Source organism: Lissotriton helveticus, chromosome 2_1 (assembly GCF_964261635.1).
Source record: "Lissotriton helveticus chromosome 2_1, aLisHel1.1, whole genome shotgun sequence".
Taxonomy (NCBI): domain Eukaryota; kingdom Metazoa; phylum Chordata; class Amphibia; order Caudata; family Salamandridae; genus Lissotriton; species Lissotriton helveticus.
In genome coordinates this window covers 1,343,613,254-1,343,637,745 of record NC_136059.1, presented here as the reverse complement: position 1 = coordinate 1,343,637,745, position 24,492 = coordinate 1,343,613,254, and the positions used below count along the sequence as shown (strand labels likewise).

The 24,492-nt window shown below is 47.4% G+C and overlaps 1 protein-coding gene across 1 annotated transcript in view; it reads right to left on the bottom strand.

The window, feature by feature from the left end:
• Positions 1–24,492, bottom strand: part of SLC10A6 (solute carrier family 10 member 6) — a 277,252-nt gene that overhangs the window by 91,455 nt on the left and 161,305 nt on the right. Inside the window, exon 2 of the mRNA XM_078677507.1 lies at positions 21,180–21,298. Coding sequence (XP_078533633.1) covers positions 21,180–21,298 — 119 coding nt within the window. The remainder of the gene's footprint in view (positions 1–21,179; positions 21,299–24,492) is intronic.

Sequence of the window (24,492 nt, the reverse complement as noted above, 5' to 3'; positions counted from 1 at the left end):
GTTCTGGCTGGCCATCCAGGACACAAGAAAACGCTTCAACTAGTACAGCGCTACTTTTGGTGGGTAAAGATGGCTAAAGATGTGGAACAACGGGTAGCCAAAGTGAGACCTGTGCAAGGGCAAAAGGGGGCAACAGCAAAAGCAAGGGGAAACTGATGCCGATGCCCACACCTTCACAACCATGGCAAACCATAAGTGTTGATTTCATCGTAGGATTACCCATGGATCGGTGTGTAATGCCATCTTGGTGGTTGGGGATAGTCTGACTAAAATCGGTCATTTTCTTCCGTGCAAAAATCTACCTACAGCTAGCCAGACAGCTCAGTTGCTCTTAGAACAGGTGGTTCGGTTGCATGGTCTTCCAAGATTCATTGTCTCTGATAGAGGCCCCCAGTTTGTTGCTAGATTCTGGCGGATGTGGTGCAAAGCGCTTCATGTGGAAGCTGCCCTTTCCACCAGCTTCCATCCGCAGACCGATGGGCAAACTGAGAGATTGAATCAGACTCTGAAAAAATTTCTGAGATGCTATGCGAAAGAAGCAGCTAAGTCCAGGGTATCTTTGCTATGGTTGGCTGAGCTATCTTATGACAATACTTGGCATAGGTCCATCAAGGAAACACCTTTCAGAGCCAATATAGGATATCATGCCAACACCCTACCTCTGGCTGTTCCTAGTGAAGTGCGGAATCACCCCACGGTGTCTGCCCAAGTAGAATCCTCTGTGAAAATACACAAACGGATACAAGAGAATCTGGATCAGGCCAAGCTGTCCTACAAGAAATGGGCGGATCGGCATCGACAAGATGGACCTACGTATCAGGTGGGAGATTGGGTATGGCTTTCCACCAGAAATATCCGGTTTTGTATGCGCAGTATCTTTCATCCACGATACATCGGTCCATACACCATTCTGCACCGGATCAACCCATGGCTTACAAGCTGAAACTGCCTGCAACCCTGAGGATCCATCTGGTGTTCCATTGTAGTCTTTTGAAGCCGGTGAGAGGTGCGGGACGACTGGCAGCGCCCCCGGTGGTGAGAGATGGGCAATTGGAATATGAGGTACGCAGCATCCTGGATTCCAGGTATCGGCAGGGGCGCCTTTGGTACCTTATTTCCTGGAAAGGGTACACATCGGAGGATGACTCGTGGGAACCTTGTTCTGGAGTGCACGCCCCTCGTGCTGTGCGTCTGTTCGATGCCCGCAATCCTGGTAAACCCGGGTCTAGGAGTGCTTGGGAGGAAAACGTACTGTCAGATCTTGAATCAGGAATGCGCCTACCAAGTTCAAACTGAACTACATCTCCCAGAATTCCATCCTATGGGGAGGCGGGATCTCTATTTAATCACGTATCACGCAGAAAGCGGTGTACGTGATTCCTTCTTTTTCGGATGGTACCGTAGCTGAGCGGCTGCTCCGCTACTCGTGGATTGCTGAACGACGATTTCGATTAGGCTTCTGTTGGGTCTCTGGCTGAGACACAGAACGTCGGCCTAACTGCTGTGTGGTTGCGCTCTCATCGGTGTGGAGTGCAAGCGTGGTTGGTGACGCGCTTTAGACGCAAGTCTCGTGGTTTTTTTTGCCATTTTTCCATCTGCGGCTGCAACGGGAGACATCGGGCCCCTCAGGGAAGGGAAGTAGAGCATGGACGAGAGTCCAGGGAGGCGTGGCTTGCATGGATGCCCAAAATAATTCTTACCCAGAATACCCTGCAAACCTCAAATTTAGCTAAAAACAAATCACATTTTCCTCACATTTCTGTTTAGGAAAGTTGTGGGATCACTGGACCAGCACAAATTTCCTAACACGCAGTGTTCCCCCAAGTCTCCAGATACAAATGCTACCTCACTTGTGTGGTTAAACCAAGTGCCCGCTACAGGGAAGTGCCAAAAACCGTATTGTGGAGACATCAAAATGATCAATCACAATTTGGCCTGGTTTTGCAAGGGGGGCACCTGTGTTCTTGCTCCATCTGTGGTTGGCGAGGCAGAGGGTAGGTGCACAAGAGCTCGCACAGAAGAGACGAATGGTCTCCTGTGTCCAAAGGACCTCGCATACCTTCATGGGTCTGCCCTGATATCTCAGGAGGGTGACCCATAACGGAGCGTTTTTTAATATATTGCTCCTATTTTAGGGTAAGTCACTTTACCTTTCATTACTTGATGGGTAATATAAAATAAAAAAATACTTTCAGCACCTCTCACTCTAACCAGAAGATTAGGTCACAGAATACTTTAACTAGTCCTTATGAAACGCCAATAGACCGCTTCACAGCTGCTTGTGGCATGAAACAGGTCGATTTCTAATCTAGAAGGAACCAGGAGCTTTTTTTATAAATTTTTGATAAGGGCAGTAATAGTCCTATTTTCAACTACACTGCACACTCACTACACTACCCTGTCCACATACCGTTACACACCCAACGGCTTCATCAAAAAAGATCTCACTAAAGAGCCCCTTCGGGGGTGTCCGTCGGGCATTGCATCGCCTGCCTGACGAAGAGCAGGCCCAGTGATGAAGCATGACATCCTCCGGGGTGTGTGAGGGCAATCCATAAAAGACCTGAACACTCCTTCATAAATAGGAACTGCACATTGACACTTTCGCATGAAACATGTTGACCCATTGCATAGACCATAGCGGAAGACCTGGCCTTTAAGTGATGATTCACTGCTCACTTGCAGGAACCAGGCCCATCATATCCTATGGTTCCCTACCATCCTTTTGAATTAAACACCACCTAGTGATTCCTCATTAAATAGTTTGGGAGACGATTTTCCTCCACACCATTCACTAATTTGTTGGACTTGGCCCTTCTGGCACCTTCACCCCTAAACTGTTTGCATTCTCCTATCCTTTTTCTGTAACCTGGTGTTGGTGGTTTTAGGCCTCTCGGGCACTTTAGCACTGTAGTCCAGTGTAAAGTGTGTGCACTCTCTGTGTTACATTGGTGAGATTGGCCTGCCCTCCAAAAGGAATGCATGGGGGATTCTGTGATCAGTGTGTGTCAGTGGTAATTCATGGTATGGGAGGAGCAGAGTGGTCGAGTTTGGTATGAAATTGTAATAATAAATACTGCGCAATGGTGTGCGCAGATTTATTGTGGTTATTTTAGAAATGCCACTTTTAGAAGTTGCCATTTCTGTGTGCTATGTGTCTGCCTGCCTGATGTGAATCGCATGTCTGGCTTGTGAGTGACAGGAGCTGGGAGGTGTGTGTGGCTCCAGGAGGGGCAGGGTGAGTCAGTAGTAGCTGAATAGGACATCTGTGCTGGGAGTAGTGGAAGGAGTAAACCCCTGACCCTGAATAGGACTGTGCCCAGCCTGGACAATGCTGGCTCCGCCCCCTGTGGTGTGCCTGACCACCTAGCCCCCACCTGACAAAGGGGAAGAGGAGCTTGGAAAACAAAGTGCTCCAAATCCCCCCTGAACCGGTTGCATCTGGTTCCCCAAGCCCTGGGCTGCAGATAAAGGAGGGAAGTGGTATAAATATAGGGGCTGTGACCCCATGAAATGGTTCTCTTCCATGATGCGGTGCTGTTCCTGACCTCTCTGAGGCATGCTGCTGCTGGGGCCCATGAGGAGCCGCCATGAGGGCTCGCCTCCCTGGGCCCTGCATTGCCCCACCTTGATTCCCGAGGACCTTTGCTGCATTTTGCACCCTTTGAGCACTTTTATTTTAATCTACTGACCCCTAAATGCAGCCCTTTTGAGAGGGAATCCTGGCATGAGGGATTCCCCCGTGATGTGGCTAGAGGAGCGGGTGCCCACACCCTTATTGATGCTGACTGCGAACGGGAGCCTACCCCGCTTTATGATCGTAGTTTGGGCAGGTGCCCACCCCACTTGTGTGCAGGTTGTGGCGGGTGCCCACCCTGCCATTCTCTTTAGTTTAACCGGGAGCCTACCCCGTATTGCCACAGAGGAGATTCCGGTCGCAGAAGCGCAACCAGGAAGTCCGGCACGTCTGCCTGGCCTGGGGCAGAGCCTGCGGCTGGAAACCAGAAGTCCAGAGACTCGTGGGCTCCACATCAAAGTCCCGGGTCCCAGGAGGGGGCCCGGGTGAAGAGAGGAGAGGCGGCTAAGGCCGCCGATGTCAGTGTGGGGCTGCCGTGAACAAGGGAAGCCCCACGTGCAGAGGAAATGTTGCCGCTGGACAGCAGAGGTCTCGTAGTACAGAGAGCACCCTGCATATTGCTGAGCTGCCAGGAGGGAAGGCAGAGATCACCGCACTGAGAGGAGTCCCCGAGGAGTGGGGGCTCTACATTGCCTGCTGCCAGCATCACAAGACAGAGACAGCGCCTCCCAAGCCCCGGTGAGTATGGCAGAGCTAGCTGTCTGGGGAGGGTGCCGAGGAGGCAGTAGGTGAGTCCGGTGTGTGAGGGCTTCGCTTACGCACGGCCCCCTTCATTGAGCATGGATGATGCTCCCCGAGGCACATTGCCAGTGCCGGAAGTATTGTTGGGGGCAATTGATTGATAGGAGCCCCAGAGGGGGGCCCCAAAGGCACCGTGGGTGTCAGTGCCAATCGGGGCACATTGTTGGTGCTCATTCTTGTTTACAACTGCCCCGCCTGATAGAGGGCAGCTGCTACGCTTTGGCATATGTGTTCAGAGGGCACAGAGAGTGCCCAGGCCCCTGTTCTGTTCACAGCTGCACGGTAATTAGCTTCAGCTGCAACGTTTAGGCCACAATTCTTTGGGGGCATTGTGAATGAGATAGGAGTGAGATACACTCCTCTGCCCCAGCGCAATTGCGCACATGGATTCTGCTGCATTCGCAGCCACGCTGACATTTGGGACATAGGGCATTTGAGCCCTCTGAGAAGGCCAGTTGGCCAGGGGAGCAGTTAGGTTTATAGGGCACCAGGCCCTAATGTGATTTATGTGGTGCGCAGGAAATGTGATTCATGTACTGTGATTTATGCACCCTGTTTTATGGCTCTAACTGCGGTTTATGTATGATGATAATTGCATACTGTGGTTTATGCTAGTGAAATTATTCTCTACTGTGAGTTATGCCCCTAATGTAAGTTATGCTTAGGAGGTTATGGTCCAATATGTTAAGGTTTAGGAGGTTGGCGCAGAATATATTTCACGCCTAATGTGATACTGGGCATAATAAGGTTTATGTTACAGGATGATGCTGAGTACAGTGTTTGCCAGTAGTTACTGGTTGTGTTCTACTGTGGAAAAGTCACGGTCCCTACCTCAGCGGGGAAGCATCCTCGCGCGGGATCCTACGGGTCTCTAACCCCGATTGCGCCTTGTTCCAGCTCCCCAGGATTTCTCCCCTCTCTCTTCCCCTGCAGGTACGACAGGAACCGGTCACAACACCTAAAACACCGGAAGCAGTTCACCCTGACCCCGGAAGTTCCAGCCCCCACTTCGACCCGGAAGATAGAAAAGCCGACGGTCCAAAAGGGAGGAGGTTCCAACCAGCGGACTCGTGGCAGGAGGCAGCAAGGGAGGAACCGGAGCGGCTTACGAGCGGAGCAGAGTTGGAGAGTCGAGTCGAGGAAGAGGAGGACGACGACGACGTTTGGTCTGAAGACTGGTGGAGTCCTCAGGAGGTGGCTGGAGAGCGGCCGCGACTCGCTGGAGAGTTGCGGCGGGCCACGTGAGTAACCATCATCAGTCTCCGTGTGTCCCTTGTAAATATAGTTGTTAATAGTGTATAGAACAGCACACCCATAAGCACTGTCACTCTGTATATAGAAACAAAGGTCACCCCCCTCCCTCACCTAGAACACCCTAATCTTCCCCGTACCCCCCTATCGTCTGTCTCTTCCACCCACCCTTCCGCCCCTTCCTCACTTTCGCATTTCCGTATCCTCACCTCCCGGTGTCGGTGGTAGTACACGGTAGTCCGTGAGCGTCAAGGACTAACAGCCCTGTACTTTCTCTCTTCCATATACCTCCGAGGCCCATCGGTGCATCATACGGGACCAGACGACCCAGCCCAGCAGAGAGAGAGAGCACCGCCCTGACGACCTCAGCCCAGCAGAGGGAATAGACCCACAGTACCCTTCTGTCGGACGTGCTACACATTCCGGACACTCTCGAGGAGAAAGTTTCCCCTAACCCAGAGACTGCATATCATCTCTTGTACTTGGAGAAAATAAAACCAGCTAGCCATAGCTCACTATATCTGGCCTCCCCGCTTGTTATTCCGGTCCGCTGAAGCCCACGACCCACAGATGGTGTCAGAAGTGGGATCTCCCGGAGGCATGGAGGCCACTGTCAAGAACCTGGCGGAATGCCAAGAACAACTAGGACAAATGATGGAGCGGTTCATGAAAACCGCTGAGGATGATCGAGGACAACTACACGACGTACTGAAGGGACAAGGCACAGCACAAGACCAGGCACTCGGAAAACTCACGGAGGCAATGGGACAACAGAGACCCATGGCTCCCCTACCGTCGGTAGTCCTACAGAAATACGTGACGGGCGAGGATCCCGACTTCTTTTTTACGAACTTCGAACGTCTGGCACAGGCTGCGAATTGGCCAGCTGACCGCTGGGGACACTACTTGGGACCCCTGCTGACTGGAGAATTACAGGCAGCCTATCAACAGGCCAACATACAAGGGCAAACCCCGTACAGTGACATTAAGGCCTGCATCCTAGAACGCTTAGGGATAGATGAGGACTTATACAGGGTACGCCTACGACAAGTCCGTGAGGGACCGCAAGAAACCCAGAGGGCGCTGTCCTGCCGTATTCAGGACTTAACAACCCGTTGGTTGAAACCCACCACGTCCACCAAGGAGGACATAATTGCTAAAATCAATCTCGAACAATTCCTCGCCTCGCTCCATCCGGCAACCCAAAAGTGGGTGCGGCAACATGCCCGCCCAAACCTGGACCGTGCTGTAGAAATAGCCAGCCCATACAGTAAAGCACAGGAAGTACAGAAAGTAAAGGACGAACAACTTCCTCGGGGGCCACAAGGTAGCCACCACCGGCCCCAAAGAACCCCAGTCGCCAGAAAACCAGATCAGGTCCCCTTTGTACCATATCCCGTAATGCCTAGACCAAACCCATCCGGACCTCAATGTTTCCGCTGTGGAGGTTTTGGTCATATCGCCCGTCATTGTCCACAAAAGGAGGAACCCATGGAAGTGTCTGTATCCCGGAATTATGTATGTCTCACGTCCGAAGCAACTCCGCCACCGTTTCGATGTCCGGTAAAGATTAACGACCATCCACTGATGGCCCTAGCTGACACCGGATGTAGACACAGCGTCTTACGTCCCCAGGATATGCGGAACTCTGTTGGCCCCATCACGGGGACCGTGGCCATCAAATGTGTGCATGGAGACACCAAAAGCTACCCCACCGCCCGAGTGAGAGTACAGAATACTACCGACCAAGGAAGTCTGCTAAATGTGGGGCTGATACCAAACCTGCCAGAGCAAGCAATACTGGGTAGCGACTATAGTGGTCTCCCCCTCCTTTTGCACGAAACTACGTGTTCCCTGGAAAAATGGTGGAAGGAAGCGCCGTTTGCACAAAACCAACCCTCAAGAGCCTCCTCGCCTAAGCCCTTCAAATCCAAAAACCAAAAGAAAAAGGAGAGAAGAGGTCATGTTGAAGCATACCCCGTACAAGAGGTACAACATCCCTGGGAAACCGATCGCGAATTTCGCGCAGCACAGCAGGAAGATCCCGTACTGCAGGACGCCTGGCGAACGGGCCCTAGACAACGAGGACCCGATACATGTAGGTCCTTACTTCTTTCGTTCTAAAGGACTGTTATACCGGAAGGCCGGGCCTCACCAAAGCCCACAACTAATCATCCCCGCCCGTTTCGGGACAAAGTGTTGTTTTTGGCCCATAGCCATCTCCTGGGTGGACATTTCGGGGAAGAAAAGACAGGACAGGCAATCCTTGAGAAAATCTACTGGCCTGGAGTATATAGCCAAATCAAACGGTACTGTAAAGAATGCTCCGTCTGCCAAAAGAACAGCCGTTACCGACCGCCTAAGGTACCCCTCCGTCCTCTTCCCCTTATCGATGTCCCCTTTAGTCAAGTAGGGATGGACCTTATAGGTCCGATGTTGCCTTCTAGGAGCGGCTGTAGATACGCTTTAGTCTTGGTCGATTATGCTACACGCTTCCCGGAGGCTGTCGCCTAAAACAACCAACCACCCAAAACATAGCGAAAGCTCAGGTGTCTATCTTTGCTCGTGTTGGGTTTCCCCGGGAGATCCTAATGGATCAAGGGACCCCTTTCGTGTCCTCCCTGATGCGCCAGGTATGGTCTCAGTTGGGCAATAAACAAATAAGAACCTCAGCGTACCACCCACAAACCGATGGGTTGGTGGAGCGCTACAACGCCACGTTGAAAGCCACCCTCAAAAAACTGTTAGGTTTGGAAAGCAGGAGGTGGGAAGAGATGTTGCCTCTTGCTCTATTCGCCATCCGGTGTAAAACCCAAAGCAGCACCGGTTACTCACCATACAAGTTGCTGTATGGGAGACCTCCACGAACATTGTTGGATATGGCTCGCGAAGCCTGGGAAGCAGAACCCGATCGAACCAGACCCTTACCCGAGTATGTCAACAATCTGAAAACCCACCTAGCCCAAGTCAGAGACATTGTGCGGCAGAACCTGGAAAACGCCCAAAACACACAGAAACAACAGTATGACAAAGGAGCCAAAAACCGCTCCTTTGTGGCAGGAGATTTGGTTCTGTTGCTCCTGCCGTCCTCTGATCACAAACTCTTAGGTCAGTGGCAGGGCCCATTCTCCGTCATCCGACAAGTGACTCCTGTTACCTATGAAATAGAGACAGACACTGCTCGAGGGGTCCGCCAGATATACCACATTAACCTCCTAAAGAAATGGGAGGGTCCCCAACCCGTCCTGTCGGGTAACCAAGTCCTTACAAACCTACCCTTTGAGGGATGCCTAGACCCGGACCTGCCTATCGTGTTAAAACAGGATCTGAGATGAGTGTTGTCCCCTGTACAGAATGTCTTCTCCTCCCTTCCCGGACACACCAACATAGTGGAACACGCTATTCAGACTGATCCCGGAGTAACAGTAAGACAACGGCCCTATCGTGTCCCGGAGGCCCGCCGAGCCATCATAAAAAAAGAGACAGAACAAATGCTGCAAATGGGCATAATCGAGCCGTCGGTCAGTAGTTGGAACTCGCCGATTGTCCTGGTCCCCAAGCCTGACGGCTCGGTTCGTTTCTGTATAGACTTTCGCGAGGTAAACAAGGTTTCCAGATTTGAATCCTATCCCCTCCCGCGGGTGGATGAGATGGTGGAACGAATAGGCCCCGCGAAGTACATAAGCACTCTTGATTTATGTGAGGGGTACTGGCAGATACCCCTTAGAGAGGATGATAAAAGAAAAACCGCTTTCTCTACACCTGATGGCTTGTTTCAGTTCCGTGTGATGCCTTTTGGGCTCCACGGAGCACCAGCAACTTTTCAGAGGGCCATGAATCAGGTCCTACAGCCCCATTCCCGATATGCGGGGGCATATTTGGACGACATAGTAATTCATAGTGATACCTGGGAACAACATTTGTGCCATCTCCATGCGGTTGTGTCCTCTCTAGGAAACAACGGCTTCACCATTAATCCAGCCAAAACTACCCTAGCCGCCCAAAGCGTCAAATATTTGGGTTATCTCTTAGGCGAAGGCCTCATCCGTCCACAAGACAACAAAATAAAGGCCATTCATCCTATCCCTTTTCCGCAAACCAAGAAAGAACTCAGGGCCTTTTTTGGACTTTTGGGCTACTACAGACAGTTCATACCTAACTTTTCTCAAACTGCTGTTCCCTTGACTGATCTACTGAAGAAGACAACCAAAACTGAGGAGGAACTACACCATCCCTCTCTTCTGTTGTTGCGAGCGTTTGAGCAACTGAAACAGGCCCTATTGTCCAGTCCCAACCTTATTAGCCCAGACTATACCCAACCTTTCATTTTACAAACCGATGCATCCGACCAAGGGTTGGGGGCTGTCTTGTCTCAGAAAGACCCACAAGGGAACGAACGACCTATATTGTACCTAAGCCGTAAACTCTACCCTAGGGAAATGAACTATGCCTGTGTCGAGAAAGAGGCTCTGGCAATCAAATGGGCAGTGGAAAGTCTCCGCTATTACCTCGAGGGACGTGAATATGTGTTATACACGGACCATGCCCCCCTGGAATGGATGGCCCGCAACCGGGGACACAATGATCGCGTCCTCAGGTGGTTCCTTTCCCTACAACTCTATCGGTTCAAAACCGAACATAGGAAAGGTGCAGAACAGGGGAATGCCGATTACCTCTCCCGATTCCCTAACTCTACTACCCCTACAAGAAAGACAGCTAGGGATAGGGGATGTGGAAAAGTCACGGTCCCTACCTCAGCGGGGAAGCATCCTCGCGCGGGATCCTGCGGGTCTAACCCCGATTGCGCCTTGTTCCAGCTCCCCAGGATTTCTCCCCTCTCTCTTCCCCTGCGGGTACGACAGGAACCGGTCACAACACCTAAAACACCGGAAGCAGTTCACCCTGACCCCGGAAGTTCCAGCCCCCACTTCGACCCGGAAGATAGAAAAGCCAACGGTCCAAAAGGGAGGAGGTTCCAACCAGCGGACTCGTGGCAGGAGGCAGCAAGAGAGGAACCGGAGCGGCGTACGAGCGGAGCAGAGTCGGAGAGTCGAGTCGAGGAAGAGGAGGACGACGACGATGTTTGGTCTGAAGACTGGTGGAGTCCTCAGGAGGTGGCTGGAGAGCGGCTGCGACTCGCTGGAGAGTTGCGGCGGGCCACGTGAGTAACCATCATCAGCCTCTGTGTGCCCCTTGTAAATATAGTTGTTAATAGTGTATAGAACAGCACACCCATAAGCACTGTCACTCTGTATATAGAAACAAAGGTCACCCCCCTCCCTCACCTAGAACACCCTAATCTTCCCCGTTCCCCCCTATCGTCTGTCTCTTCCACCCACCCTTCCGCCCCTTCCTCACTTTCGCATTTCCGTATCCTCACCTCCCGGTGTCGGTGGTAGTACACGGTAGTCCGTGAGCGTCAAGGACTAACGGCCCTGTACTTTCTCTCTTCCATATACCTCCGAGGCCCATCGGTGCATCATACGGGACCAGACGACCCAGCCCAGCAGAGAGAGAGAGAGCACCGCCCTGACGACCTCAGCCCAGCAGAGGGAATAGACCCACAGTACCCTTCTGTCGGACGTGCTACACATTCCGGACACCCTCGAGGAAAAAGTTTCCCCTAACCCAGAGACTGCATATCATCTCTTGTACTTGGAGAAAATAAAACCAGCTAGCCATAGCTCACTATATCTGGCCTCCCGCTTGTTATTCCGGTCCGCTGAAGCCCACGGCCCACATCTACATTTATGATATGTCCTACATTTACTATGTTCACTTTGGGATGGTTCTGGCAGTGGTCCAGTTGGCCCTGTCAGGTGTATATAATCCCCTGTAAATATTGCCTAGTGCCAGGTGACACAGTGTATATTGTGTGATTACTATTCTAATGTGTTTTATGATAATACAGAGGCTATTTTTGTGGTGTGACTAGTATGTTGTTGCTGTGTCTGTGTTGCGCATACGCTTTACACATTGCCTCCGGGATAAGCCTGACTGCTTGTGCCAAGCTACCAAGGGGATGGGCAGGGGTTATCTTTGGCGTGTAACTCCCTTGCACTGACTAGAGTTGTGGTTTCTGCCTGGCTTTGGCGCAACCCTTGGCCAACCAGAAATCCCATTTCTAACACCAATCTTCTCACTTTTTTGTGGGGTTGTCCACCTTTGACCCCACAGTGTTTGTACGGCTTCAATTAAAAGACCTTAGATAAAGTGCCCTTTAAGTGGCCTGCCAGGCACTGCAGCGCTGGCCTGGTGAGGAGCACTGCCCGATGATGAAGCATGTCACCTTTGGGTGAGTGAGGGTAACTGTTCTTACAAGCTCATTCTTCCTTGGGCACAGCACCCAGCTTAGGATAATTTCTCTGCGGCTGCCACACTTTGTAAGAGTATACTGATATATTATAACATTTATTTAAAAGCAGTCACAGACATGGTGGTCTGCTGTCCTCAGCAGATCACAATTCATACGATGGCTGTCATTTCTAGTGGGCTGAATTTGCAACCTACCTCATTAGTATTCAGAAGGTAGGTTTTATTGTGACCCACTAGGAATCGTTATTTTGTAAAATTACCAACACAGGTTGGTTTACATATTACCACACTGGTCACAGAATTACTGGTTAAATTGCGACCAGTGCTACTAACAACTGGCCCTAGATCCTCTAGAAATGCTTCAGCCAAATCACTGATCAAATGTCATCCTGTTAAGCTCTACTTTTAGTTTCACCAAAACCCAGCAGAAGCTGTTGGACCCCTTTCCTCCAGCTTTGCTTTACCGCTATCACAGCCTTCTTCCTGTCAAAAGTCTTGGAAAGGAGGTTTAGAAACAAAAGGAGCCCTCATACAAATTCTCATCCAACAAATCAGTCAGTATCTTTTGATCTTGCCAGAAAAGGCCTCTTTTTGACGGTACTGCCAGTACCCTTAAGTGAGTATCTGTCTGAAGATGATCAATCATCTCAAGTTTTCCCTCCAAATTCACCATGGTCTCTTCTGCATTCAGCTTAAAGGTATTCATGTCTCTAGTTGACCCTTCACCTGCTTTTGCTTGACCCCTCTAGCACCCATACTCTACTCTCAGTCCACTCGAGTTGTTACTCTGTCTTTACCTCCCTGGCATTAACCCCTTCTATACTCATGACGGTCCGGTTCTGTCATGAGCTAGGGGGCATGTGGGCATGATGGAACCGTTCCGTCATGGCACCAACCCATGGGGGACGCGCTAGTGCTCTCCCCATGGGCAGCCCATCTAGCAGCGGAAGAATTTCTGCTGCCACCCCGAACCCCCCCTCCTGGGCAATCCCATGATGTCAGTGCGCACGACGTATGTCAACGTCATCAGGAAGTCCCAGACACGCTGGAAGCCATTTGCTTCCAGGAATCTGGAGGAGCAGATAGGTGTTTCCTGCTCCTGGGGGGCGTTCTCAGTGCATTGAGGCATTGGGTGAGAGGAACGAGTTTTTCCTCTCCCCATATGTCTCTTTGCAGGGCATTTCTGCTGCATGATCGTGCATGGGGTCACGATCGTGAAGCAGGAATGCCCCCACTAGGCACTAGGGATTTTTTTGTTGCACTGGAAGCGACCCCTTGGGCAAGGGTCGCTGCCAAATGGGGCATTTTTTTTCTCTGCTGGATTCTTCCACCCCAGGGGATAGGTCGGCCTGTTTTTTTGGCCTTTCTGCCCTGGGGCTGGGGGGCGGGTGTAAAAAACACCACTAGACCTAGAGATTTGTTTTAAAGTGCAGTGGGCAAGGATCACACTTTATTTATTATTTTACACTTTTGTCTGTAGTAGGGAATGATCCCTTGGGCAAGGGTCGCTACCAAAGGTGGTGATTTTCTGTTGGCCATTTTTTGCCCCCCCCCCAATCCCCTTTCCGAAAAACGGACGGTCAGTTTTTTTGGCCTGACCTGGGTGGGGGGGTCATAAACCCCCACTAGACCCAGGGATAGTGATTAAAAGTTAATGGGGCGATCACTTGGGCAAGAATCGGCACCCACATTTTTTATGATACTTGTGCCCGTTTTCTGCCCCCCGCCCAGGGTGCGGATCGGCTGTTTTGAAGGCCCGGGGGAGGTTGAAAACCCACTAGAACCAGTACATTTTTCTTAATAGGAGCAAGGGTTGTTTGCAAATGGGGACATTTTGTATTGTCCATTTTCTGACTCCCCGGACAGATTGGGCCAATTTTGATCCTCTGGGAAAGGATCGCCCCTCAATTATTTTTTTCTACTCGGCGGCTCTTTTTGAAGGCCCATCTGGCAGATTTGCCATTTATGTAGTGACATAGAGTGTTATAATGATAGTTGTTTTATTTCTTTTTGAATTGCAATTTTAATTGTAATGTTTTATTTTTCCTTTTTATTCTAGTTCAAGGCTTTTGCTCTTTTGACTGATGTTCCAGGTTATGGTTCTGTCACTGGTGGTTCTGCAGTTTGTGTAGTTGCATATCTGGTAGGAAAATGTTTTTTGTGGTATTTACTCTGAATGAGTTTCACTTTCCTGCATGAATGTGTTTTTGTAAATGGTGTAATAATAGCAGTATGTTTAGCTTCTGTTTTATTGAGTGTGAAAATCTTTTTGCATTTGTGCTCGATGTTTATTTTGCTGTCCTGTGAGTCATTTTTTTTCTTTCAAGTGGGATATTGTTGGTTTTTGCTCTGTCTCTGCAGAGTAGGTGCTGGTGAGTGTAGCTCTCTGTGGCAAGTGAGTTGTATAGTTTTTGAGTATATAGATCTTTATGATAAAGCAACACTTTGTTTATTACTTATTTTGAACAGCGTTGGTTGTTGTTGGCTTGTTTGTGAAGTCTCCTTTCTTAGTAAGGATTATGGCTAGCCGCAGGATTACTGCTCAGCAGGTTGTTGGTATGCTCTGATTATGGTTCAGAGACTGGCTCTGCATCTGTGGCAGAGGGGGAAGTGGAAGATTCTGGCAGTGAATTTTCGGTCCGAGAGAAATCATTGGATGATGAATCCCCTTTTAATTTTAGATGAAGTGCCTGTTTTAGAGGAGGACATTGATGTGCTGATAGTGCCGCAAGAGGCATCTGGACTGCAGTGTGGGGCTGAAAGGCTTCCCATTGGACCTGCTAACCTCTGGGTTGCCCCAGGCATGGTGCAGCCAGCATTCCTTGACTTTACTGGTGTCCCAGGGTGTAGAGTGGATATTGAGAAATGTAGTTTTTTTTGTTGTTTATTGACAATTTATTTGTGGCGGAGATTTTTGAGCAGACTAATTTGTATGCGTAACAATATTTGAGGGACAACAGTGCCAGACTTAGGCCCCACTCTAGAGCTATCAAGTGGACTCTCACAAATCTGTAAGAGTTGAAGAAGTTCTTTGGTTCAACTTTTTTGATGGGCCTGATAAGGCAGCCATCAATGTCTTCATATTGGTCTACTAGTCTCTTGATGGCAATAGCTATATTTACGGCAATCATGAGTCTTGATCGGTATTTGCTTCTGGTTCAGATGCTGTATTTTGACGATAATGGTTTGGCATTGCCACAAGATCACCCTGATGGTGACCATATTTTTACATTTTGGCCAGTAATTGATCACTTTGTAGATTAATTTTCTGAGATCTACGCTCTATGGAAAGAAATAGCTGTGGATGAGTATTTGGTCTTGTTCAAGGGCCGCTTGGTTTTTTAGGCAGTACATTCCTAACAAGAGGGCACGCTATGGAAATAAGATGTATATGCTGTGTGACAGTAGGACTGGATATGTCTCTAATTTCAGGGTGTACACTGGTAGGGATTCCAGGATAGACCCCCTGGTTATCCGTCCACTTTCGGAGTGAGTGAGAAAATGGTGTGGGAACTTGGTAGAGGACTTTTTAACAAAAATCAGCATTTATATGTAAATAACTTCTACACTGCTGTGCAGTTGTTCAGGGAATTGGCCAAAGTGGACACTGTTGCTTGCAGCACAATCTGCTCTAACCATAAAGGTTTCCCAGAATAACGTGTTTGTCAAAAGCTTGGGCAGGGACAGTGCAATGTGTTGCATAGTGAGGAACTTCTAGCTGAGAAGTTGGCAGACAGGAGAGGTGTCTACATGCTGACTACTATCCATGATGAGAGCACTTCACCAGTGACTGTTTGGGGTCAGATTCCTGAAGTGCACAAAACTGTGTACATTTTAGACTATAATAGGCATGTGGGTGGCATTGATAACGTAGATCAGAGGTTGGAACCTCACTCTGCTCTTCCTAAGGTTTATATTTGGTATAAGAAGTTGGCTATCCATCTTTTCCACTTGGAAACCTTTAATGCTTTTGTTGTATTTAAGGATTGTTCTCCTGAGTCAACAATGACGTTTGTTAAGTTTAGGGAGCCTGTGATAGGCTGCGTTCTTTGAGTGGAACAGGCAAGTGTTCCTAGAGTTAGAGTGGTGTAGGATGTGGCTAAATTGAAAGATTGCCACTTTCCTGATCACATTACTCCCACGCCCACAAAAGACTTTCCCAGTAGGAGATGTCAAGTCTGTTGGCAGAGAGGTACATAGAAGGAGACTTGAATGTACTGCCCTGACTGTACTTCAACCCTGCACAGTGTGTGCCTGCTTGTCTTAGAATGTACCACATGCAAAAATAATTTTTGGGAACAACCATGAGGGGTAAAGTGATCTGCCTGGTCTGTATTGTTTTATATTTTTTGTTCAATTTCAAGGTTGGCATTAGTGCAATGTATTTAGTTTCAGCTTTTGTGTCTGCAGTTTTGTATCTACTTACAATCTGTTTATGTTTTCTTTTTTTATAAAAAAAACTAAATGCAATGGTGGTGTGTGTGGACTCGCGCTTGGCTGGTGGTGTGCATGGACTAGTGCTTGGCTGGCGGTGTGTGTGGAATGGCACTTGGCTGGCAGTGTGCGTGGACTTGCACTTGGCTGGAGATGTGCGTGAACTGGTGCTTGGCTGGCGGTGAGTGTGGACTGGCGCTTGGCTCGCAGTGTGCATGGACTGGAACTTGGCTGACGGTGTGCGTGGACTGGTGCTTGGTTGGTGATGAGTGTGGACTGGCACTTGGCTGGCGGTGTGCATGGACTTGCACTTGGTTGGCGGTGTGCTTAGGCTGGCTCTGAGCTGGTGGTGAGTGTGGACTGACACTTGGCTGGAAGTGAGTGTGGACTGGCACTGTCTGTTGTTGTGAGTGTTGTTGTGCTGGGGCCACTGCTGGAAGTCTGAATGGTCTTGTGTGTATCACGTATGAAAGGTGTATAAATGGCCTGTAAAGCGGTTGGGGCCTTGACCCGTGTTTACAGCTCACGAGCTGTTAGTCACTGATTCAGTTTTCTGTCCATTCAATTATTAACAGTGCGTTTAATTTTTGTGAAATCTCTTGTTAATAAAATGTTATAGAATAAACCATCACTCACCCTCGTGCCAAATACAATCAGTATGTTGTGTGCTTGAGGAATAGATGGTTGTGCAGTAATAATTGACTTTTCTTTCTTTCTCTGCCAAGATGTACATCCCCTCTTGGAAAAATTTACAAACATATTTTCATAAACTAAACACCCAGGGCATTAACCCCTGATGTCTCTCTCATGGATCCCAGCAAGTTATCTTACCCACAGTGTCCTGCAAACCTAAACTAAAGTCACATTTTCCTTGCATTACTGTGTCATAATGTGCTTGCTTCAGAAAGAAACAACTAATTGCCTACCACCCGGCATTACCCCATGTCTGCCGATAAAAATAGTACTTCACTTGTGTGCGTGGGCCAAGTACCCACAGAGGGGAAGGGCCTAAAATGTATTGTGGAGAGATCAAAATTATCACAAACCAACCTGGTTTTGCAATGGAGTCACCTGACTTTTTGGTCCCAGGCTCGGCGGCCATCTAGGGAAACCTACCCAACCCAGATATTTCTGAAAACTAGACAGCTGGGGGAGTCCAGGGAGGTATGGCTTGTGTGGATCTCCCAATATTTCCGTACCCAGAATCCCCTGCAAATCTCAAATGCAGCTGAAAAATCTTGACACACCCAAAGCACAAAAAATAGCAAATATTGGCCATTTCCCAGTAAAATGCCAAAACTGTAAAAAATTTTGTTTTTCTGAAAAAAGTCTGCATGTCCCTGAAAGCTGAGAGCATGGTGATTTCAGCACCACAAACCCTTTGTTGATACCATTTGCAGGGGAAAGAAACAGATGCTTTCTTCTGCAGCACTTTCTCCCATACATAAAAAATAATAATAATTAGCTGTATTTTATCTAATTTCTGGGTCCCCTCCAGGGGAATCCATAAACCCCAGGTACATTTAGAAAACTCTGGGTTTTGGGAAAAAAAGGATGCAAATTTGAAGTGGATAGCTTAAGTAGCCAAAAGGTTACAGGGGCCTTAGAGCGAAGTACCACAAATAGCCAAAAAAAGGCTTAGCATGGGGGGGGGGTGGGGGGGGGGGAGGGCTAGCAGCGAAGGGGTCATAGCTCTCCAATTCTCCTCAATGCCCATCATCACTGTTATTATCTTCTCCCGTAGATCTGAAAGCAAGGCGTTGTTTGATTTCAATTGTACTATTCTGCCCTGCATTAAGTTAATTTTATGTGTCAGCTCATAAAGAATCTACTGAATCTAGACATGCAACTCAGTACTAACTTGGGTGATTGCAGAGCAGCAGCGATACACAACGTAACAGGCCAAGATGTAGAAACCACAAAAACCCAACGGCATGGTATCAGAGTGCTGCAGCATCAGCAGTGGGCACCAATTTAAAGATGCAGACAACCATCCAAGGATAAATGTAAAATAAGCAATTATGCGGAAATTACATATTACTCATGGAAATATTATATGGTATTTTCCTTTTTTTTATGTTGTTTTTATTATTGAAGGAAGAACAAGAAATGCATATGTTATACATTTAAAAAAAAAACAAAGTATATAAGTAGTTACAATATTAATTAGGTAGACAGTTTATAGACAGAAAAAAACGTTAGAGGCAGAGATCTAACAAATACTAAGCTTTGACAAAAATAGTAATAGTAAAAAATAAAGATTTGCAAATAATATCCAAATATTTAAGCTGGCCTCGTTTCCTTTCTAATTCATATAAATCATAATTCAAAAAAATTTAACCAAATTTTTTCCTTTTTTTGTAGAGCCTTAAGGCCCCTATGCCTTGCTAATGACAATTCCATGGTGTTGATTTCTTTCATCAAAAGCCACCAATCGAAGACATCTGGGATATCCTTAGATATCCATAATCTAGCGATGATTAGCCTGGCACAAGCAAAGATGATAGTTAATAATTCTTTATAGGGACAATTCGTTTCCTGGATATCTAGTAAAACCAATTGTGCCGAGAGTGGTGGTGTGACGATTTGTTTGTTGTTTAAAATTTCAGACAGTTCTTTCCAAAATAACAAGAGCGCTGGGCATGAATAAAGCATGTGTTCTATGCCTGCCGCTTTATGGTCACATTTCGGGCACTTAGTTTTCTTATTGACTTGATTACCCTGTACCCAACTAGCTATCCTCTGTGGTGTATAATAAAGTTGAGTGATGGTTCTGTACGTCTGTAATCTCAAGCTAGTAGACTGAACTATCAAGTTTATATGACGTAAAGAATATGAGATCTGTGAAGGATTAATATTCATACCCAATCGAAGAGACCATTTGGCGGCTATTTTCGTGTAGTCTTCGTTTTTACCTTGTATCAAATATCCATACCCTAGACTTATTAATGATTTTATTTTGTTAGAATATAGACATTTAAGTATGTCTGATTCTGTCACTTCCGTAATTTTCATTTTAGAAAGCAAATAGTCCCTCATCTGAATATATTTAAAGTACATATTATCCCTTATGCTATAAATAATTTTAAGTGCTTCAAAATCCAAAAAAACGTTCTGACCATACCGATCACCTAGTATGTGGATGCCGTGTCTCTTCCAAAGGGAGCCTGCTCCATCAGAGAAGATCAGGAAGCCCTGGATTGTCCCATAATCTGAGCTCTGCATTGTAAAATGTGATTTTCCCAATAGTCATTATTTGGTCCCAAATTTTTTGATATGCTTGGCTGACTTCAATTTCACTCGCTTGAAGTAGTTTGGGTCTTGCAAGCGGTGCAAGAATTAGTTGCTATCCAGTCCCAACATAAGCCGGTGAAAAAATAATGGACTGTCATTTTTTAGCAAACTTCTAATACGACCAAAGAAAGTAGCTAGAAAGTAAAACCTAAAATCAGGAAATGTTAATCCACCCTTTTCTGTTGTCAGTGTTAGCAATTTCAACGCCCTTCTCGCTTTTTTGTATGCCCATATGAAGCTGCTACATATACCCTCCAATTTTTTGAAGAAGATGTTATTGGGTTGCAAAGGAATAGATCTAAATAGATATAGCACCTTCAGCAGAATTTTCATTTTTACTAGATTAATACGTCCCAGAAGACTAATCGGGATCTTGTGCCATTTTTTGAGTGACTTTGCTGTTTTTTTTAGAAGAGAATCGTAGTTTAGCGTTATGGTTTTATCAATATTGGATGCTAATTTGATGCCTAAATACGTAGCGCTTTGACATAAGCCTGGGATCGGTACCAGAGGTTTATAATTGGCTATTACCTGTGTTTTACCTACATTAAGTTTGTAGCCTGAAACATGGCCATAATTAATAGCTTCTTTTATTATTTCAGGTGTAGCTTTTACTAGGTCTGTGGTAAATACAGCTATATCGTCTGCAAGTGATTTTCAAACTCTCTCCACCATGTACAAATGGGTGGATATTTCCTTGCATAGTTAGTGCATTTAAGAATGGCTCCAAGGAAAGAGCGAAGAGCAGGGGAGACAGGGGGCACCCTTGTCTGGTTCCCCTCCCTAATGCAAAGCTCCTTGACTCTTTTCCCCCATAGCTGATTACAGCCTGCGGGCTGTCATATAATGAACAAACCCACTGTAAGTATTGACCCTGAATGCCTACCTTCTTTAATGCCTCCCACAGATACACCCACCCACTCGGTCAAATGCTTTTTCGGCATCTAACATTACCATTCCGAGTGGGGTGAGGGTAATCGAGGCAACATCAAAGGCTGTGATCGCTGTGTTTACATGGGCGTATATGGTATTTTTCTTGCCCATTTTCTGTACCTCATTTAATTTGTTGTTAGAGTTCCATTTAAAGTTAGGGCACTTAATATTAGTAGACCTGGCTGCTCATGGAATCCTAGCCATGTTTCCATTGCTCTGACCCAATTACATCCCCTTTACAAAGAATAGCAAGGGTGTGATATAAATACGTTTCGAGCTGCACTTGCATCAACTTTTGGCGTACGAAATCCTTTTATATTCAAAAGTTGATTGGTGGTGCTTCAATGCATCAAAAAGAACTTCTTAGAATCATGCAAAAACATTTGCTAATCAGCAGTAATCTTGAGTCTTGAACGTGATTGGACATTTGGTTCTTTCACTGTGTTTAGGTAGTTCAAAGTTTAAGGGCCTTATCCATATTGAGTGTCCACTGGAGCAGTTTTAGGTTGGAGGCATTGAAAAGTCATACTTTAATAGACAACACTTAATTGAAGAAAATAAAGGAGAGCAGTACCTATGCTTGCATATGGTATTTTAATGCTGTGTGATATTTCCCAAGATCGAGAGTAGATAAAGAGGCACAGGGGCATCATTCCCAAGGCAAGTATTGTGGAACATGTTGTCATCGTAAGGCTGAAAAGTAAAGAAAGACAACATATAACTTTAAGGTGATGATTACATTTTTTATATGGTTCAATATTGTATTTAGTTCTTGAACTTTAAGCTGCCAACCTACTGGCAGTACGAAATCTAAGCCTCACGTTATTAGAAATGTAATAAGGTATTTGATCAGATGTTGTGGAATTATTTGAAGGCAGTCATAAGTTACATAAGCATAATCAATGCAATAGTTCTCGCCTTTGCGAGAGTTAGAGCTATTGGCGTTGTAAATAGTAATGTCTTTTACCTGCATGTATTTGTTTGGAGCATTGTGGATGTATGTGGTGTGGTGTGGTGTGGAGTGGAATGGAATTATGTGGCTTAGATTTGAATTCTTAGTTGTAGTTTGGTATTGTATGGTGTATAGTGTATTTGTGTAGTGAAGTTAGGAAAGGTGTGGCATAGTGAATAGATAGAGGTGAGAGAATAGATAGAAAAGGAGATAGATAGGAAAAGGTAGTTTGTGTTTAAAGTGATTAATTAACCCCAGACAGAGGAGCAGAAAGAGTGTTTTAGAAAGAGAGAAAGAAGTGGACATAAGCCATAGACCCATAAAGAGTGTACGCAGAAGACACCTGAAGGAGAGGAGGAGGGCATGGGTTTGATGGACTTAAAACCTTGAAAAAGCTTGGGAAAGAGATTGTGCTCAAAGACCTCAACGGAACCACAAGAGAGAGGCAGGCAAAGTGCATAAAAGAGCAAGAGAGAGGAGTGAGAGATGGTATGAGAGAAAGGGACAAGTGGGAGGAGCAGCCGGTGGGGAGGCAAGATGTGGACTAGTGCACAGCTCGATGTATTAAAGATAAGAGATATGGAGTGTGAGGGAGATATGAGAGGGGCAGTGGGATTGCGAGATGAAAGGGGTAGTGGGAGTGTGAGGGAGAGGGAGAGATGAAAGGGGCAGTGGGTGTGTTGTGGAGAGATGACAGGGTTGGTGGGAGTGCAATGGAGAAATGGGTTGTTTTGGAATGGTTTTTTGTGGAAATGTGTGGTGTGGAATTGTGTGGCGTGGAGTTGTATAGTGGAAATATGTGGCATTGTGTGCTGTAGAATTATGTGGATAGTAATTCAATTGTATTAAATGTAACACAGTTTTGGGGTGCAGTGGTGCTGAGGTGTTACTGCACTGGTGCTGAGTGATACTGAGGTGGTGGTGTGCTTGTGCGGGTGTGGTACTGAGTGATACTAAGGTGGTGCTGAGTGATGCTTTGGTGGTGCTTAGCTGGTGCTGTGCCTGTGCTGAGGTGGTGCTGAGTGAAGCTGAGTTGGTGCTGCACTGGTGCTGAGGTGATGCTGCAATGGTGCTGAGGTGGTGTTGTGCTAATGCTGAAGTTGTGCTGAGGTGGTGCTGAGTTGCTGCTGAGGTGGTGCTGCACTGGTGCTGAGGTGGTGCTGCACTGGTACTGAGATGGGGATTTGCTGATGCTGTGATTGGTCTGCGTTGGTGCTGAGTTAGTGGTGCACTGATAAGAGGTGGTGCTGTGCTGAGATGATGCTGAGGTGGTGCTGTGGTAGTGTTATATGATGCTCAGGAAAAGCTATGCTTGTGCTGAGGTGTTGCTGAGTGATGCTGTGGTGGCGCTGAGTGATACTGAGGTGGTGGTGTGCTTGTGCGGGTGTGGTACTAGTGATACTAAGGTGGTTCTGAGTGATGCTTTGGTGGTGCTTAGCTGGTGCTGTGCCTGTGCTGGGGTGGTGGTGAGTGAAGCTGAACTGGTGCTGCACTGGTGCTGAGGTGATGCTGCAATGGTGCTGAGGTGGTGTTGCGCTAATGCTGAATTTGTGCTGCATTGGTGCTGAGTTGCTGCTGAGGTGGTGCTGCACTGGTGCTAAGGTGGTGCTGCGCTGGAACTGAGATGGGGCTATACTGATGCTGTGGTTGGTCGGTGTTGGTGCTGAGTTAGTGGTGCACTGGTAAGAGGTGATGCTGTGCTGAGATGGTGCTGATGCTGATGTGGTGCTGTGCTAGTGTTGTGTGATGCTCAGGAAAAGCTGTGCTGGTGCTGAGGTGTTGCTGAGTGATGCTGTGGTGGTGCTGAGTGATGCTGTGCTGGTGCGCTGATGCTGAGGTGGTGCTGTACTGGTTGTGATGTGGTGCTGTGCTGGTGCTGCAGTGGTCCTTGAGGTGGTGGTGCTTTGGTGCTGAGGTGGTGCTGTGTTGGGGCTGAGTGACACAGAGGTGGTTACTGTGCTGGTGCTGAGGTGGTGCTGTGGTGGTGTTGTGATGGTGCTGTGATGGTGCTCAGATGCTGCTGAGTAATGCTTAGGTGGTGCTGCTGAAGTGGTGCTGATTGCCACTGACTCATGCTGACATAGTGCTCTGATGATGATGAGGTGGTGCTGCAATGGTGCTGAGTTGGTGCTGAGGAGGTGTTGAACTGATGCACTGGTGCTGAGGTGCTGCTGAGTGATGCTCAGGTGGTGCTGCAGTGGTGCTGAAGTAGTGCTAAATTACGGTGACTGGTGCTGAGCAGATAGTGAGGTGGTGCTGCGGTGAGTGCTAAGGTGGTGTTGCATTGATGCACTGGTGCTGAGGTGTTGCTCCGCTGATTCTCCAGTGATGCTCAGGTGGTGCTAAAGTGGTGCTGTGCTGGTGCTGACTGATGCTAAGGTGGTGCTCATGTGGAGCTGCACTGGTGATGAGTGATACTGAGGTAGTGCTCATAAAGAGCATGCTTAATATTCTATTATACAAGTGATCATTTGACACCCACTGCACATGTCCACAAAATGTGGCCTTGAAAGTCACAATTATTGCAACACAGGGACTTGGTAAGAATGGCCATGTGCAGAGTTTATATTTAGAGAAACAAACAATTTGGTTGGTGCAAGTCTCAAATGAGGGATGGAGTGAGCAAAGAAACAGAACTGTTATTTTCATAAAGATTTTAGAGGTGGTTACTTTGACTCTTAAACAGCAGTAGCCCCTTGAATAACCATCCTTAGTGCATGCAACCACTGAAAACATCTTTAACCCTGTCATCACCACCTTATCACTCGAAAACAAACGGAGCCTTTGATGCCCACATTACAGTGATGAAAAGTGCCATTAACAATTTTACGATCCAAAAAGCATCATACTGACACATGTATATTGTTTCCAGCTCATGTTCACAAACATAGTGGTTGTCTAGAATCCAGCCCTTTTGTACCCGTGTTGGACACTC